General features: G+C 47.2%; 1 protein-coding gene across 8 annotated transcripts in view; it reads left to right on the top strand.

Moving 5' to 3' along the window:
- The window catches only part of samd11 (sterile alpha motif domain containing 11), a 249,612-nt gene extending 231,006 nt beyond the window's left edge, over positions 1-18,606 (top strand). For 7 of the 8 annotated variants that reach the window (XM_052039520.1, XM_052039521.1, XM_052039522.1 and 4 more), the window contains 3 exons: positions 9,837-9,961; positions 12,079-12,189; positions 17,102-18,606. In XM_052039520.1, coding sequence (XP_051895480.1) covers positions 9,837-9,961; positions 12,079-12,189; positions 17,102-17,341 — 476 coding nt within the window. In that variant the 3' untranslated portion in view covers positions 17,342-18,606. The remainder of the gene's footprint in view (positions 1-9,836; positions 9,962-12,078; positions 12,190-17,101) is intronic. The other variant, XR_007958262.1, reaches the window with a different exon arrangement.
- The last annotated feature ends 523 nt before the right edge of the window (positions 18,607-19,129 follow it).

The following is a 19,129-nucleotide window of genomic DNA, read 5'->3' on the forward strand; positions in this document are numbered from 1 at the left end:
CTGCTGTTCTGGAGGAAGCAATCCCAGCCTATCCGATCTTTCTGCTTTTCTGGTAACATCCTCATAAATCTTTCCTGTGATGTGGTGACCAGAACTGTACACAGCAGCCTTCTTTTATTTATTCATTTTTATTACTCATCCCTAGATACCCTTGAGAAGGCAGTGGTGAACAACAAGCAATGTAACGTAACCTCTCTGCTCTTATACCTTGGCTAATAAAAGAAAGCATCTCGTATGCCCTTATAACTACCTGATCTGCCTGTCCTTCAGAGATCTGTGGACAATATAGACGAGCACTTGAACTGCCCAGGCACAGATGACTTCAGACCAAGTGCTGGTAAATGGAATTAGTGCAGATGGGTTATTGCTGGTCAGCATGGACTTGCTGGGCCGAAGGTTTTGTTTCAGTGCTCTGTGACTCTCTGCCTCTACAGCAGAGGTGCTGGGCAGTGTACAGAGCGAAGGAGGATCCCTCTCCTCCCACCTCCCCTGAGCCAGCATGGATAATTACAGCCACCTTGTAGTTACTAGGGTCGTCCAGTGAAATCTCTTGTTTGCACATCATGGAGACTGGGGAACCTTCGGGAGATGGTCATGTGGTGGCTGTTTCTGGATTAGTAACCCACATACAGGAGTTTGAATCCCAGCGTGGGGAATTCAGTGAATTAATTAAGATTGGATTAAAAAGCTGGACTGTGAAACCACTGGATGTAAAAGTCCATCTGGCCTGAAGGATATCTGCCATCCTTATCTACCTGGCCTTACTGTGACTCTAGGCACATTGCCTGCTACAACATAAGCAGGTAGGTACACAGGCAGTGTTTCCAGCTGCAAGTGAACCAGTAAAAAATAGTCAAAAATTTACAGTATGGATGAGGCCATTTGGCCCATTGAGTTCTTGCCTGATAGGGTATTCCCACATGCCGCTCTCGGTCCGTAACCCTGTATACTTCTTCTTCTGGACAGTAGAAGCAGTGATTGGTAATTGGTTTATTATTGTCACATGTACTGAGGTACAGTGAAAAACTTTGTTTTGCATGCCATCCATTTCAAGGCATGAGTACATCAATGCGGTACAACAGAATGCAATATAAGATATTTATTAGTCACATGTACATCGAAACACACAGTGAAATGCATCTTTTTGCATTACTGAGAATGTGCTGGGGGCAGCCCACAAGTGTCGCCACCCTTCCGGCACCAACATAGCATACCCACAGCTCCTAATCCGAACGACTTTGGAATGTGGGAGGAAACCGGAGCACTCGGAGGAAACCCACGCAGACATGGGGAGAACGTACAAGCTCTTACATATAGCGGCCAGAATTGAACCCGGGTCGCTGGCGCTGTAATGGCGTTATGCTAACCGCTACACTACTACAGAGAAAGTGCAGTGCAGGTAGACATTAAGATGCAAGGGCCATGAGAAGGTAGACTGTGAGATCAAGAGTTCGTCTTTATCGTACAGGAGGTCCGTTCAAGAGTCTGATAACAGTGGGAAAGAAGCTGTTCTTGAGTGTGCACGTTTTCAAGCTTTTGTATCTTCTGCCTGATGGGAGAGGGGAGAAGAGAGAATGTCCGGGGTGGGAGGGGTCCTTGGTTATGTCGGCTGCTATCTCAAATCAGTGGGAAGTGTAGACAGAGTCCATGGAAGGGAGGCTGGTTTTCGTGATTGACTGGGCTGTCCACAACTCTCTGCAGTTTCTTGCAGGCTCAGCCAGAGCAGTTGCCGTACCAAGCCGTGATGTATCCAGAAAGGATGCTTTCTATGGTGCATTGATAAAAATTGGTGAGGGTCAACGGGGACATGCCGAATTTCCCTAGCATTGGAGAATTTGCACTGAGCCCCACATCCCCTGAATGGAAAAATAAAAGTGTAGCTCAAACTCATTTTGCCCCATCCTTGCAGTGGGGCATTGATGCTCTGTCATTGCTCCAGTTCTGATTGGCCAATTGGGCCTGCTCAGGGATTGGAAGCAGCCTGTATAACTGACACGTTGTTGTGGTCGGGAAGGGTGGGACGAGCCCTGGTATTGGTGCTCTGGACACCGAGGTGGTGGGGCAGTTGTATAGCTGTGTGTTGCTTCTGTATGTTGGTCTCAACAACATGGTGCAGAGGGTTTCAGTCCTTTGTTAAATTTCCATCGCAGATTGAGATCTTTTCTCAGTGCCTTCTCTCCAACACACAACCAGTTCCCCCAAAACCAGTCAGTTTTCAGGAAAGGAAGCAGAAAGACTTACACTTCCGTCACACCCCAGGAATTTCCAAATTGTATGTGAACTGTAGTCACTGCTTTAAATGTAGGAAAGGAGGTACCAGATTTATGCACAGCAAGCTCCCACAAGTGACCACATTAACTGTCGTAGAGAAAGATATTTTTCAGGGCACTAGGTACACTATGTTGATGTTACAATCTCATCACCACTTCTGCACTGCAGCCGAGCATTGAGAAAGCGAGAGAGGGAGAGCGCGGGGGAGGCAGAACACGAGAGAGAGAGAATGTGAGAGAGTGCAGGGGAGGGAGAGGGAGGGAGAGCACGAGGGAGGGAGAGGGAGGGAGAGCGCGAGAGAGGGAGAGCATGAGAGAGGGAGAAGGAGGGAGAGCATGAGAGAGGGAGAGGGAGGGAGAGTGTGAGAGAGGGAGAGGGAGGGAGAGCGCGAGGGAGGGAGAGAGAGGGAGTGGGAGGGAGAGTGCGAGAGAGGGAGAGGGAGGGAAAGTGTGAGAGAGGGAGAGGGAGGGAGAGTGCGAGAGGGAGAGGGAGGGAGAGAGAGGGAGAGTGCGAGAGAGGGAGAGGGAGGGAGAGAGAGGGAGTGGGAGGGAGAGTGCGAGAGAGGGAGGGAGAGAGGGAGGGAGGGAGAGTGCGAGAGAGGGAGAGAGACAGACAAAGAGAGCAAGTGAGAGAATGAGAGAGACGGCGAGAGCACATGGGAGAGAGAGGGAAGGGAGGGAGGGGAGAAATGTCTCAGCTGCACTCACACAAGAATCTATTGTGTTGAAAAAAACTCCTGCCCTCTCTCAGGTGACTGCTTTCTAAATGATGCATGAATGTGTTAGGTACCTGGACAACATCAGACAAAACCTCCCAATGGTGTGTGATATTAATTGCCTTCCTCGCCTGTCAGAAGTCTGCCCTTTCTCCCCCACCCTCCCCCTCTCCCCCAATGCATCAGGATCCCCCAGCTCCCACACATCACAAAATGACTCTCCTTTAATTCACCATTAATTCACCCTACAAAACCGCCTTTGAACCACATTTTAATTTTGTTTGCTGATCTTTTGTTGCCACAGTCGGATCTGAAGGAAGACAGAACTGCTTGTCTGCCCTGGTAGCACCTTGACCCCTGTTAGACATCTCCTAAAGTGTTAGAAAAGTGTCAGTGAAAATCCTTTGGACAAGCTGTTTTAAAGTCGTAAACTCTGCAGAAAGATTAGGCTGAATGCGAGTTGATCTGTATACCTCACATCGGGTCAAGTAAATCTGATGGAAATAATCACAGGTCTCGTGGGTTGCAGAGTCTGGGGCTAATTCACGTCGGTGGAGAAGGGGTGAAGGAGATGCCCGTCCCAGGTTAGTGCAAGAGGAGGTTTGTGGGATATGTGCTAAGGTCATTGAAAAGGAATGGTGCCATGGTCCCTTGAGATGCATGTGATTCACTGCTTCAAGCTGAAGAACATTTTCCACCACCCCTTAGGTCATGAAGCAGGACGTTCGAAAATAAAAGCTGTGTCAGGAGATTTACTGTAATCAGCCTGTTGCGTTTATGAGATCCCCCTTGGCTGCTGGGAAAGTGCAGAGACTGAAGTGGATTCTGTGGTCAAATTAACTCTTCAGGGTCTGTTTGTGGTTCAGTTTATTTTTTGTCTGTTTTGTCATGCTCCGTGCTCTTCCCCCCGTCCTGTCCTGGGAGGGACTGATGCAGAGCGTTTCCCCACGTGGCTGCCCACTCCCGAGATGGGTGTTTGAGGGACACAACAAACAACTGTGTACGTGTACACACACACACACACACACACACACACACACACACACTCACTCACATGTGTGCACACACCCCCACACATCTACACATGCACACACACATGTAGATACACATCTACACACCACAGCACGTGTACAGACTGACATGTATAGATGCACACATCTACATGCATATGTGTAAACAGAGGCACATGTCTCCACACACACGTATGTGCAGAGACACATTCACCCACACACCAGCGCGCGTGCGCGCGCGCACACACACACACACACGTGCACACACAGACATTGTAAACTACACCCTTCACACAGCGAAACATCCTAAATTATGTTATCTGACAATAAGTGAGGTTGTGACACAGGTGACCAAATATTTGCCCAGAGAGCGAGGCATATTGAGTCTTAAGGGAAGTGAGTAATGTGGAGAGGTTAAAATTGGGAATGGCCAATAATGCTCCTCGTGGAGGTGGAAGGAGACCAAGGAGAGGTTCGAGGAAAGAACTTTAAAATCAAGGCCGCCTTAGCTGGGATCGATGGTGGGTCAGCAGGTGTAAGGGGTGATTGGTGAATGGGGCACAGTGCGAGGTCAGACATGAGCAGACGCGTTTTGGACGAGCTCGGGTTTACAGAGAGTAGCATGAGAGAGGCTGGCCCAGATTCTGATCGACCGGACACCCGACTCGTTTTGAACCCACCCCGCCCGCCGGCGCTGGAAAACTTCAGGCTAATTGTTTAGGCCACTCTGAAATTGGCTAACTCGGTTCAGGTGCTTTCCTCGGGCCCTGGCTTTTGCTGGGATATGTGCAGCGAAGTAGTGTATTGAGCTTTGGCATCAGTCCATTGACACAGCAGGGAACACTTTATTGACGTTTATATAATGCAGCCCTTCCCTTCTCTATGCTGCTCCTTCAGAGAGCTGGAATACATTGTACTGTGTCTGTCTCCCACTCAGTAATTTAGAAACCCGACAATGCATCCTTTCTATGATAAGTGGTTTGTACGGCTGCCAAAGAGAGATGATAGCTCAAATCGAATGCTTTATCAAGGGCATAAATGCACATTTTTGCTTCCTAATTTACTGGTGTCCAGAGAGAAAGACCGAAGTTGATTGGAAAGCAGTTTATCTGAAAAGGCCTCTCGGAGGAGCGGAGTACAGGCCCGGTTGAAGGGTTAAGTGGCCTTTTGCATTTAGGTGAAAACAAAATGTAAAGTTGGTGGCTTTTTCTTTAAAATCAGGACTCCAAACCACAAAGAGCAAACTTAATGAAAATACTTGACTCAGTCACTCTCTGATAAATAGTACACCGGAAGGAAATATTTGGACTGCTGTCAGAGTAAGGAAGTGGCTGGTTTTTAAGCCAAGGTTGACCTCGTCAGATCCCTGTGGATTGCACACGCTGGCAGCAGACAGTTAAGTGGCTTCGTATGTGCGGTGAATCCGCCTGGAAGGATTGATTTCACTTCTACTTCCTCCGTTGACTGAACTACATTAAGCCTCTTGCAGCCCTGCTCAGTGTGGTGTGGAGTTTCCTGTAAACCTTCTTCACAAAAAAAAACCCAGCTGAGAATCACTAATGGATTAAACCCTCCCCTTCGTTACGATTTAGTGGCACACCAAGGTGAACTTCTTCATTGACCCCAACAATCCACGATCCGGGAACTGGACACACCAGTTGTAGTTCCTCCAAAGACTGTCATCTGGGTGTGGATTGGTAGGAATTGCAACTAAACGTGATCCATTACATTGCACATTCCAGGAAGGATTATTGCAAAGTGATAAGTAAAGGGAGTTCTGGCTGATTTTCAACACTCCTCCCACTTCCAATTTTTTCCCGTGTTAATGAGCCGGCAGAGTGTTATTTCTGGAGACTATCGGATCATTGTTTTGCCTTCTTGGGAGACCAAGCAGTTGCAGAAGAGAAAGAGACAGTAGGCTCTGGCTCTGCCTTACTCTGATTTGCTAAGGATTGCTTCTCCCTGGTTCTCTTCCCAAGGGATCGATTGAGGTCAAGTCGAGTCGAGTTTATTGTCATGTGCGCAAGTACGGTGAGGTACAGGTACAATGAAAACAGTGGGTTCAGACAACACAGGATGTAAATATGCATCATTTATACATAAATTTTACCAGACAGTGAACCGAAAAAAGACTGCAAAACAAGACATTAGTGCAAAAAAACCCATAATCAGAGACAAGTCCATGATAGTGCGAGGTGGTCAGTAGTGTTCCGTTGCTGAGGTAGGGTTAGGGTTGTGCAGGTCGGTTCAAGAACCTGATGGTTGAAGGGAAGTAGCTGTTCCTGAACCTGGTGGTGTGGGACTTCAGGCTTCTGTACCTCCTGCCCGATGGTAGCAGCAAGAAGAGGGCATGGCCCGGATGGTGGGGGTCCCCGATGATGGATGTCGCCCTCCTGAGACATTGCCTCTTGTAGATGTCCTCAAGGTTACGATGATTCAGTGTGAAGCCAGTGACCGGGTACGTAGCAAAGTCTGGTCACCATGTGTGGGTGAGCAGACCCCCGACGAGCATGCCTGTGTGTAACAACACGATGCACACCGTGACCCCCCCCAACCCCCCCCATGTCTCTCATCGTGAGGTGGGGCCCTTGTGTCTGGCCCCTGGGCTTCATGCCTCTCCCATGGCCCCATTCATATGAGTGTGGTCTGGCACCTGGATTGCATGTGGAAGTAGGTGGTTTGTAACTTTTCTTTCAATAATATTAATGGTTTTAATTAATTTACATCAATCAATCACTTTTCTAAGTAAATGAAAATTTAAAAAAAACCCTGCAGATGCTGGAAATCTGAAATAAAAGCAAAAATGCTAGAAACACTCAGCAGGTCAGGCAGCATCTGCGGGGAGACAAACAGTAACTGTTTCATGTTCCAGACTTTCCCATTATAAAAGAAGCGTGCATTCTATCTTTCCCAGTTCTGATGAAGTATCTCAGACCTGAAATATTTCTCTCTCCACAGATGCTGCCTGACCTGCTGAGTATTAGCAGCAGTTTCTGTTTTTATTTCATATTTCTTGGTAAATTTATTTTAAATACTTTTAAATATATTTCAATTTGAACTATTCTCTGTTCTAAAATGTTTCTGGTTATCAGAGACATTTAAAAACAGATAAAATGGGTGACCAGATTGGAGTGTGGGCGGGGCCTCAGCATCTGCCACCTGAGGCCTAGTTGTGGCTCACGGTCCATTCTGATTGGCTGGGCAGCTGTGACAGCCAGGTCTCCACTGGATTGGGCAGCAAGAGGTTGGTGCGCTGTAGGGATTGTATGGGGGTGGGTGCAGGATGTGGTAAATGCAAGATACGGGCACAGTCTCGTCCACCAACGCATGGAACATTAGCAAGCAATTCTGTGTAATGTTGCCTGTTAGCACACATCCTGTGCTTTACCCACTTTAGTAGGGATGAGAGCATCCAATATTGTGCTTTAGAAAGAGCGTAAGAGCTACTTGACTGTAGTAAAAAAGATAAATACAGCCAAGTGGATGACGACGCCTTGTGCTATCTATTTCCGAAGGTGCGTGGGCCTTATCCTGGCTTGTGCAGGTAGATGTTGCTGTACATGGAGTAGCTTCAAAGGAGACCCTGAGAGAGAGTTGGTATCACATGGGCAGTGATTGCTGCAGGTTCCTCCCGAAAGCAGATACAACCGAGGCTGTCCTGACAGTACAGTGCGGATTTTGCTTTGCTGCTGATTTCTGTGAACTCGCCAGGGTTCAATTCTGGCCGCTGTCCGTAAGGAGTTTGTACATTCTCCCCGTGTCTGCGTGGGTTTCCTCCCACATTCCAAAGACGTACAGGTTAGGAAGTTGTGGGCACGCTATGTTGGCGCCGGAAGCGTGGCGACACTTGCGGGCTGCCCCCAGAACACTCTATGCAAAAGATGTATTTCACTGTGTGTTTCGATGCACATGTGACTAATAAAGATATCTTATTGGACAAGGTCTATTAAACATGGAATAAAGGATGAGGCTCTATCTCTTGTCATCTGACCTCAGTGAAAATGTAGCAGGTGGCGTTATAATTGACAGAGAGTCATAGAGAGAAACAGTATGGGAACAGGTCCTTTGGCCCACTGATCTCCTACTGACCATCAGCAACTCAGCTCGGTTACACCAACCCTGTATTAATCCCATTTTTTGATTCTCCTCACATTCTCACCAATTGCTCCCAGATTGTACAATTCACTGCACACTGGGTTAATTTATAGTGGCCAATCAACCAACCAACCCTGAGCCCCACAGATAAGGAGCAATAAATTCAGCAAGGACACCCAAGTTCCCTCCGGATCTCAGGTCAACGCTGGTGCCTTTAGCTTTTGTGACCACGACAAACACCTTGGCTGTGATGCTGTCTTCAGCTGAATAGCCCAAGCACATTTCAGTATTGAGCTCTGCTAGAGGACAATTGGTACTTGAAGGAAAAATCCTTTCCTGGGTGTAGCAGGAGGTATCTCTTCTCTTTAGATCTGCGGGGACCAGCAGTTACGGCTGGAAACCAAGGAATTTAGAATCCTAGGACTAACTAGGATATGTGACGTGGAAACAGGCCATTCAGCCCAACTGCTCTGTGCTAGTTTTACAATGTTGTACCGACATGGCTAATCCCTTCTACCTGCAGAACGCCCATATCCCTCCATTTTCTTCTCATTCATGTGCCCATCCAAACGCCTCTTAAAAGCCCCCAATGAATTTGCCTCCCCCACTCTATAAGGCAACGCATTCCAGCCATCCACCACTCTCTCAGTAAAAAATGTAGCCCTCACGTCTGTTCTGAACCTACCCCCCTCTCACCTTAAATGCATGCATTCACACACTTACACTGAGATCGGGGGCAATCCTACATTGGGGGCAATTTAGAGCGGCCAATTAACCCACCAATCTGCAGGTCACTGGGATGTGGGAAGAAACCGGAGCACCCAGAGGAAACCCACGCGGTCACAGGGAGATCGTGCAAACTCCACACAGACGGAGGTCGGGATTGAACCCGGGTCGCTGGGGCTGTGAGGTAGTGGCTCTACCCGCTGAGCCACTGCGCTGCCCACTCTGCCCCCTCCCAACTCCCCTTATCTAAATCCATCAGCATGACCCTTTCTCCCTGCCTCTAAGTGCAGCCAAACTTGCCCCCAAACACTCCAAGTGGGACCGAGAAGCAAATTTGCAGAGACTGGGTGGTGACGTTCTTGGTTTCTTGTTGAGTGTTTTGGTGACTCTTGTGTAAGGATGTGACTGGTCATGCTCAGCAGAGGATTCGGTGATTTCCCCCAGTCACCTTGAGAGCAAGATGAAAAGCACTCTGATGCTGCAGGAACTCAGCAGGCCAGGCAGCGTCCGTGGAGAAAGGCAGGCGGTCAACGTTTCGGGGCAGGACCCTTCTTCAGGACTGAAGATAGGAAAAGGGGAAGCCCGATATATAGGAGGGAAAAGCAGAGCAGTGATAGGTGGACAAAAGAGGGGAGGTGGGGTGGGCACAGGGTGGTGATAGGTAGATGCAGGTAAGAGATAGTGATGGGCGGGTGCGGGGGAGGAGGGGAGAGCAGATCCACTGGGGGATGGGTCAAAGGTAAGGAGGAAAAAAAGAAGTGTAGGAAAAAAGAGAGAGAGGCTAAGAAAGGGAAGAAGAGAAAATCATGGTGGTTGGGGCAGGGGAGTGGGAGACTGGCCTGCTGAGTTCCTCCAGCATCATCGTGTTTTTCATCTAGATTCCAGCATCGGCAGTCCTTTGTTTCTCTACCTTGAGAGCAAGGCTCACGATGGGCCTCGGAGGTCCATGTTTGGCTGGACAGGAACCCTTGCGAGTCGCCCTCCTGCTGACTGTCTGTGCTCTCTACTTCTCTACACAGGCAGCATTGGAAGCCTCCTCCTGGATGCGGAGGACGGCGCTTCAGTGGAGGACATCAGCAAGTGGACGGTTGACGATGTCTGTAGCTTCATCACCAGTCTCTCTGGCTGTGCAGAGTACACTCAGGTAAAGCCGTCCAGTCCCGGTGAGCCGTCGGCCCTCGTCCCTGAGCGAGGTTCCCGTTTCACCCTACTCTTACCCCTCTGTAGTAAGCTTAGAACCAATCACAGTGCAGAACGTGGAGACACAGGAGACAGCAGACGCTGGAATCTGGAGCAACACACAATCTCCTGGAGGAACTCAGTGGGTTCCTCCCACAGATGCTGCTCGACCCACTGAGTTCCTTCGGCGGATGGTTTGTTGCTGCAGTGCAGAACGTTACTGCTGGGATTGGCAACACCTTCTATTCCGGGCACCCAGTGACAGTTTCAACGACACTCACGGATAGAGGGAGAATAAATGCCTGTGGTGTGCCCCATTTCCCGTTCTGGCAACTTTCCAGTCACTCGGAAAGGGATTGCTCTTTGATACCACAGTGGGAATGGGACTGTCGTGTATAGTCAACTTCCTACCCACTTATGGGGTGTGGGTTTTGCTGGAAAGGCTAGCATTTATTACCCATCCCTAATTGCCCTTCAGAAAGTGGAGGTGAGCCACCTTGTGGAACTGCTGTCGTCCCTCCGGTGATGGGACTCCCGCGGGGTGGGAGTTCCGGTGACGGAACGGCGATACATCTCCAGGTTGGGGTGGTGTGTGTCTTGGTGGGGAATTGCAGGCACATGGGAGCACCACCACCTGCAGGTTCCCCTATTGAACACCACCCTGATTTGGAAATATATCACTGGTCTTTTATCGTCTAAAACCTGGAACTCCCTCCCATAGGCACCTTCACCAGGAGGACTCCGGCAGTTAAAGGTGGTAGTTTACGACTACCTTCCGAATGGTGGGAAGGGGTGGGCACTGACTGGTGGCCTTTCCAGTGACACCCACATCCCAAGAAGTGAATAAGTAAGAGAAAACGTGAGGGTCTGGAGAGACCCAGAGAAGCCTTGATGACAAGCCACAGTTATGTGGATGTTTAGACAATGGATTACTCACGCAGTTGATCTTGAGATTTGCCTCATTCCCCCCCAGACATCACACCTCCTCCGTTTGTAGTTCCCAGTACTTTGTTTGTTGGGCTTATTGCAGATTTCAAATCCAAATCAGAATCATCTCACCGCCCCGGTCAACTGATGTCTCCTCTGTCCAACCAGCTGGTTCTCCCTCTCACTGTTGAAATGGGCATCTCACTGGATCTCACCCACAGGACACCAGTGGGCATTGTGATCCACCATAAGCGGTTTTTAGCTTTACTGAACCCCGGCCTGGATCGGGAGAGCCACATCCCCAACGAGGAGCCCAAAACAGGCACAGACACTGCTGTTACCCTGTGCTTCCAATCGACAGCACCAGATTCGCCGTGGCAGATGTGGATATCACGATCCAGGCCATTTAGTGGCCATTCCTGACAGACCCTGTGAGATTGATGTTGGTAACTCATGTTACAACTGAGTGGTTCAGTAAGCACAGTCGGTGTGTTGGTGTGGGGCGGGGAGCTGAACAGGTGAAGACACCTGACTTTCACCCCAAACCATGTTACTGAACCAGTCAGGATTTCTAGAGAGAACTAGAGCATTATATTCCCATTGGTTTAATTTTTTTTAAGGTTTCTGTTTAACGAGGAGGATTCCCGGATCGAGTCCACTAACATAACCACAAGGCAACAACCTCCAGTCATGTGCAATTTACTGTAAACCCCCGACTTTAAATTGGACTTCAACAGTCTGCATGTTTAAACTTCCAAGGCAGTGACATATGTAAAGACGTACACATCGATCTGATCAATCTCGACTTGAAACATTTGGTTCAGTTTGCTCAAATCTCATGCATTTGAGAGTCCAATTATTGATTAAATAATAACTAGAAATGGTTCTCACCTGAAGCTGGGAGGTTTTAAATGTACAAACGTACCAGAAGCCTTTACGAAATTGACTCAATACATAACAAGCAGTCATGTATGGCTAATCTAGACCTTCTGAGTGATTTGCCCTGCTTAATTGATGAGCAGAAAATGTCATGTTTTTCAGACTCTTTCCAAAGATTGCAATATAAAAACAGGTGCCCTGGAGAATGCTGTAAAATGGAGCCTTTATCCACACATCTGTTGATAACATTAATGACCCATTGTATTTTATGTCTAGGTGTTCAGAGAACAGGCGATTGATGGAGAAACGTTACCCCTGCTAACAGAGGAGCACTTACTGAACACCATGGGGTTGAAGCTGGGACCAGCACTAAAAATAAGAGCACAGGTAACACTTATCTTTATTCCATGTTCCCATTGTCACCTTCTTCTGTTGAGACATGAGGTAATGAGCAAGGGTCATTTGGAACAGGAGACACAAGAGACCGCAGATGCTGGAATCTGGAGCAACACACAAGCTGCTGGGGGAACTCAGCGGGCCGGGCAGCATCTGTGGAGGGAAATGGACAGTCGACGTTTCGGGTCGAGACCCTTCATCTGGACTAAAAGAATAGAGGGGAGATAGCTGGTCTAAAGAGGTGACAGGGCAGAGGGTGAGGCAAGAGATAGGTGGATCCAGGTGAGGAGGGGTGATAGGCAGTGGAGTCAGGTGGGGAAGGAAGGGTGGAAGTAGTGACGGGGTGAGAGGTGGAGGCAATAACGGGCTGCAGATAATGGAATCGGACAGGAGAGGAGGGTGAAGCGTGAATAGCCAGAGTAAAGAGATGAGGGGAGGGGTGGAGTAACGTAATGTAGTCATAGAGTCATACAGCACGAGACTATTGAACGGCTCCCTTATACCATGAGATGGACTCTGACCTCACCATCTACCTTGTTGTGACCTTGCACCTTATTGCACTGCACTTTCTCTGTAGCTGTGACACTCTGTACTGTTATTGTTTTTACCTGTACTACCTCAATGCACTCTGTACTAACTCAATGTAACTGCGCTGTGTAATGAATTGACCTGTACGATCGGTACTCAAGACAAGTTTTTCACTGGACCTCGGTACAAGTGACAATAATAAACCAAAACCAAAAAAAAACAGGCCCTTCGGCCCAACTGGTCCATGCCGACCAAGATGCCCATCTAAGCTTGTCCCATTTGTCTGCGTTTGACCCCCTAAACCTCTCCTATCGATGTACCTGTTAAAATGTCTTTTAAACGTTGCTATTGCCCGGGTGTGTCAGTTGGCTCAGTCTGTCTTTCTCCCCCTTCTTTCTGTCTGGGACTGGAGGATGTGCCCAGACTGACCTGCCAGACATGTCCTCCTGCTTGGCATTTTGCAACTCCTACACTCTTCCAAGTTCTTTTCCCTTTGTTCTCACCCTCTAACTGCTCTCATTCACTCACTGACTAGATCACCTCATTTACAGCTTATCCCCGTGGTCACCCTGCTTTTACCCGATCAGACACATCTCCCTCCTTGCTGCTTTACAGGCTTCCTTTATCTCCTTCCTATTTCTGAGGGAGGGCGTTCGACTGGAAACATTGCCCCTGTTCCCCTTCCTGATGTGGTCAGACTTGCTGAGTATGTCTGGTGTTTCCTGCTTTACTTTGAGTTGAATGTCCGTGCCAACTTTTACCCTGGTCATTCGGGGCACAGTGATGGATGTGGAGGGCTCTTTTCTGGGCCACTGATAATGATAGACTGATCTTATTCTAGTAATTTAGAAGAAAATTAAACACTAATACACTTGTAACCTCAGAATTCAGGCAACAAATGAATCTAATTAAAATATAATCTGCTGATTCCTTGGTTTATTGAAGGACTAATCTAGTATTTAATTAATCAAGGTATTAATTAAGTGAATTAAACCCTTTGATTATTACTTGCAATGTTTCGCCACATATGTAATATTGTGTGCAAAATATTATGGGATTTAGGTCTTCAATTAGATCACAAATTGTGCAAATACCTTAATCTTTTGCCAAATTTTCTGCTCTTGAGATCTGAATGGTTCACTTGTATCTACAGCTGTTAGGGGAGAGATTGACAGATTTCTTCAGAGAGTCATTCAGCACTGAAACAGGCCTTTTGGCCCGTTATGTTCATCAACTATCTATCTACACTAATCCCACTTACCAGCACTTGGTTCATGACCTTCTCTGCCTTGGTGATTCAAGTACTCGCCTAGATTCTTTATAAATGTTGTGAGAGTAGCTGTCTTCACCACCTTCTCAAGGAGTGCGTTCCTCAGATCTCCTCTTACCCCTTGCCCTTAAAACTATGCCCTCCTGTTTTTGATGCCTCTCCTAGGGCAATAAGCTTACTTCTGTCTACCTTTCCATGGCCCCCTATATTGTACACCTCTGTCACCTTCCCCTTCCAGCCTTTTACCCCTTTCCCTAAAACATATCCCTCCTCTTTTAGATACCTCTCCTTAGGGGGAGAGTTTACTTCTGTCTGCCCTTTCCGTGCCCCTCATGATGTTGTATACCACTATCACCTTCTCACTCAGCTTCGTCTCCTCCAAGGAGAACAAACCCTGCCTCACCTCAGAACTGAAACGCTCCATCCCGGGCAAAGTCCTGGTGAATCTCCCTTGCACCACTGCTCGTGAGTTTAGAATTGCTTAGCCGGTCTCACCTCTGAAAAGCCAAGTCCAATGTTATGACAAAAACACAGGAAATGTCAGCAATGGAAAAACTAAAAGACATAATTCTTGTTGTCACTTGGAAGGAAGATGTGTGATTCCCAAATGGAAGGTTGGCTGTTAGCTTTGACAGTGTTTTTTAACCAATGGTACTGAATCACATGGGGTAGTAGTGTAGCGGGTAGAGCTGCTGCCTCACAGCTCCAGCGATCCAGGTTCAATCCTGACCTCGGGTGCTGTCTGTGTGGAGTTTGCATGTCCTCCCTGTGACCGCGTGGGTTTCCTCCAGGTGCTTTGGTTTCCAACCAAAGACGTGCGGGTTGGCGGGGTAAATTATCCACTGTAAATTGCCCCTGGTGCTGTATGGTAGAGTCTGGGGTGAGTTGATGGGAATGTGGGGAGAATGAAGGGGACTTTTGTCTAGGACTGGTATAAACGGGTGTTTGGTGGTCAGCACAGACTCAGGGCTGAAGGGCCTTTCTGTGCTGTATTGACTCTATGACTGATATATGTAGTTAGGTCACAGATCAGTTGTGGTTTTACTGAAGGGCAGAATAAGCTCAATGGGGCTGAGTCATGTCCTGTGCACAAACAGTTCCGGTCACTGTGGTAATAACATTCATTTGGAAGCATTTATGATGTTGCTGGAAATCAGTCCCAATGTGTTCAGGATGTAGCTGAGATATGCTGACCATTGTCTTGCCCGAGCCAGGTTAATCACATGGGCCTTTGAAGTGATAACTTGGGGGTTCCAGTGCCCAAACTACTAATGCATTTGGTGTCTGCAAATGAATGAACAGAGGGAAGAATTTCACATGAACTACATCAGGCTTATCCCTGACCGCACAACATTGAGGCTGTATAACTTCTCATTCCCGATGTACTTTTGTAGAAACCAGGTTTGGATGTTTGCATGGGTGCTTGTTAATCCTGTGACTTTAGGCCAGTAACTCAATTAACAGGAGTACTGAGGCTCCGTGAATTCTCCTTATTGCCCGTTTTGAGAAGTATGAACTGAGAAATGCTTGTTTCAAAAGTCTGTTGCTACTTAATTGGAAAATGCCTTCCACTGAAAACCAAAGTGACAAGTTTGTCAGGGGAACTTTAAAACCCATTGAACTGCCTGTCCATCATTGGTAAACTTACGCACAATATAGCTGTGCTTTATGTTGTTTGAACGGCTTGCCTAATTATAGTTAGTAAGGAATCCAGGAAGCTATGTCAGTTGTTGAGGAGATTGTGCTGTGTAGGGTGAGATAGCAAAGCCATAAAATGGCCCCTCACTTTCCCCCAGCTAAAACTCTTCTTTACATCCTTTTGCTTTCTGGCTTCCCCTGAGGTACAGTTATAAGCTTGATGGGCTGAATGGACTTTCCCCACAAATATTCGCCCTCTCAACCATTTCTGTACCCAGCTCAGCTGCTGAAACCCCTCATCCAGCCCCTGGACATCTCCAGGCTTGATGACTCCATCACACTCTTGGCCAACTTCCCTCTGTAGACTTGACATCATTCCAAACTTCCTGTGCCTGAATCCTAACTTACCTTTGCAGTGATTGGTACTGTGCCTACTGATCAGCAGCTGAGTGTTTAAATTCCTATCGTCCTTCTGCACTTTGCTTCAACCCTGAATCTTCAAAGAAATCCGTGCTTCACCAATTCCGGATCGTTGATCAACCTCAACGTGAACTGGTCCAGCGTTGGTGGCTGTGCTCTTGCCTGTGTCGGCCTTACCTCTGAACTCCCCCCTCTCTAAACCTTCTGGCCAAGCTTTTGATTTTTCTGCTGTAATATATCTAATGTGTCACCTTGTCAATTTTTGTTTGGTACCCCTACCACTCCTGTGAAGAATTGGAGTTGGTTTATTAGTGTCACATGTACCGAGGTACTTAGTTTTGCATGCCATCCTGACAGATCATTTCAAAACATAAGTACAAGGGAAAAGCAAAACAGAATGTAGAATATAGTGTTACAGTTACAGAGAAAGTGCAGTTCAGGCAGACAATAAGGTGCAAGGACCATGACGAGGTAGATTGTGAGGTCAAGAGTTCATCTTTAACGTACAAGAGGTCTATTCAATAGTCTTATAACAGCGGGATAGAAGCTGTCCTTGAGCCTGGTTGTACGTGCTATCAGGCTTTTGTATCTTCTGCCCGATGGAACGGGGGAGCAGAGAAAGGGTCCGGGATGGGAGGGGTCTTTGATCATGCTGGCTGCTTTCCCAAGGCAGCGGGCAGTATAGGCAGAGTCCTTGGAAGGGAGGCTGGTTTCCGTGATGTGCTGAGCTGTGTCCACAACTCTCTGCAGTTTCTTGCGGTGCTGGGCAGAGCAGTTACTGTACCAAGCCGTGATGCATCTGGATAGGATGCTTTCTCTGGTGCATCAATAAAAGCTGGTGAGGGTCAATGAGAACTTGGCAAATTTCTTTAGCCTCCTGAGGAAGGAGAGGTGCTGGTGAGCTTTCTTGGCTGTAGCATGCAGAACCCTGGGCCATTCTTCCTATGTCAGAGAAGCCACGTAAGTGTTGCTGAAGTACGAGCTCTTCTGTCTTCAGTGTATTGGCTTGGTGTGGAAATGAACTGATCAGCGTTTCTCTGTTTGCAGGTTGCCAAAAGGATCGGGCGGGTTTTGTACATGGCCAGTTTCCCGCTGGCAATGCCACTCCCGCCATCGGCACTGAGACCACCCGAGAGGGACCTCCCTCCCGCCGAGAACCGCCCCTCGTCCACCGGCAGCGTGGCCTCACCGTATGGCAACATCCAAGCCAGCCGCATCTCACCGAAGCAGGAGAACGGCAATGCCTCTGCTGTGGGAATCAGCGACATCGGCAAGCCGCAGTTGTGATCACGGCGGCTGCTCGAGCTACAGAAGTGAACGCGCCATTTCACAAAACCAAAGTATTTATTTGGAGCGCCAACTTCATTGGTTGACTGCATTTTCTTGAAAACAAATACTCGGCTTTCTCAATACATTAAGTAGAGACTCCTTTCCTTCAAGACTTCAGTCTATTCTATAAAGCAACAGAATCCACAGCAAAGAGCCTGCAAAAATTGATGGCAAGATACAAGGGGACAGGGTTGGAAAGAAGAGTTCAACCAGGCCTGCCTCCCACAAAGCAAAGGAGCTGCAGTTTCTGCTTCAAGCTGCAAGATGTTGTGCAAACTCTTTTTCCTTTTGTTACGCAGAAATGAAACGCAGAGGAAGCGGGAATAAAATACCCAGAACAGTGCACTTGTACCAAAAAAAAATTCCATCACAGACCTAAATATTCAGTGTAAAAATAACAGATTTCACAAGCACTCATTTTGACAAGGAGCTTGAGGTATGGCAGTGTCTATGCATTTGTCCAGTGCTAAACCAAAGATGATGGTTATTGGTCTGTGTTTACAATACATTTCTGAATGGTACAGTTATTTTAGTTTATTTTTCTTTGCCTATTGGACACAGTTTAAAAGTGCCTCACTGTAGAGGTTTAATCACTACTTGCACAACCTGTATACACACACACACACACACACACGCACACATACACACACACACACACCCCCACTTGACAGGACCTTGGGTGCACAGGTAACAGAGTTTATTTAAAAATGACCATTTCTAGATTTGTGGTTATCCAATACCTGTACAGCAAATTATTTGAACAAAACTAGTTACGGAACACATTTTGGTACTCATCTTGTTTTTTTTTCTTCTGTTGTTGTGTAGTTGCACGTTTCTGAATTTTTTCGGGTGGGAGGGAAACGGGGTTGGAAGTGTAAACTGCTAAGGGAAGTTCCTTGTCTTTATTCATGCTGGATGAACATTAATTGTTGCTTTAAAGCAATCAACATAATTGGAGATTTACGTTATTTATGGAGATTTTGTTTGTAGGTTGAATACTGGTTAGCGCAATATATAGAGAGTAATATTCACCCATAAAAGGGTGATAAATAAGTCAGAAAAAAAATTTAAAAAATTGTTGTTCCTTTATAAGGTTTTGGCCGTTGTGTCAAACTATCATTTATCTTCCTGCAGTGGTAAACAATGAGAATATGGTGATTTGTAAAATAATTTTAGCCTATTTGTTGATTTGCTTTCATTCTGGTCTTTCACTTTTCGTGAAATAAAATCCCCCCTCAAAAAAAAAACAGCCCAGTACAAGCTGGCGTCTTGTTGGATGGTTCTGTGCGTAGAGGACGTCATCGTGTCTGCTGACTTCCCTCCTTAGTTTCTCTCCTTTTTGTCCTCCTGCTCTTTAAAGCCAACAATAACAAGACTTCTGCTGAATGTACAACCTGCATGTGTTGCAAATGAGCACTTCACTACGTTAGATCTGGGCACAGGCTTGTGGTGTCAGGTTTATACCTGATGTTTCATCCATCACAGCCTTGGCCTGACAGCTTTCTGTGTCTGCAACACCTCCACCTCTGCAGGTCAGCAGAGGAAAACTAACATGCTGTGCTGACTCAGAGCTCGCCGTCTGAATATTGAAATCGGAAGCTGGGAATCAGGATAACCAACAGTTTCTTCTGGAGTTTAACCATGATGATGTGATAGACTTTCATGTCCCAGTGCATGTTTAATGCCACTGGCATATATACCCAGGGTATAAATGCCAATGAAGTTTGAAGCATATTGCAAGATGAG

This window comes from Pristis pectinata, chromosome 26, assembly GCF_009764475.1.
Source record: "Pristis pectinata isolate sPriPec2 chromosome 26, sPriPec2.1.pri, whole genome shotgun sequence".
In the NCBI taxonomy this organism is placed as follows: Eukaryota; Metazoa; Chordata; class Chondrichthyes; order Rhinopristiformes; family Pristidae; genus Pristis; species Pristis pectinata.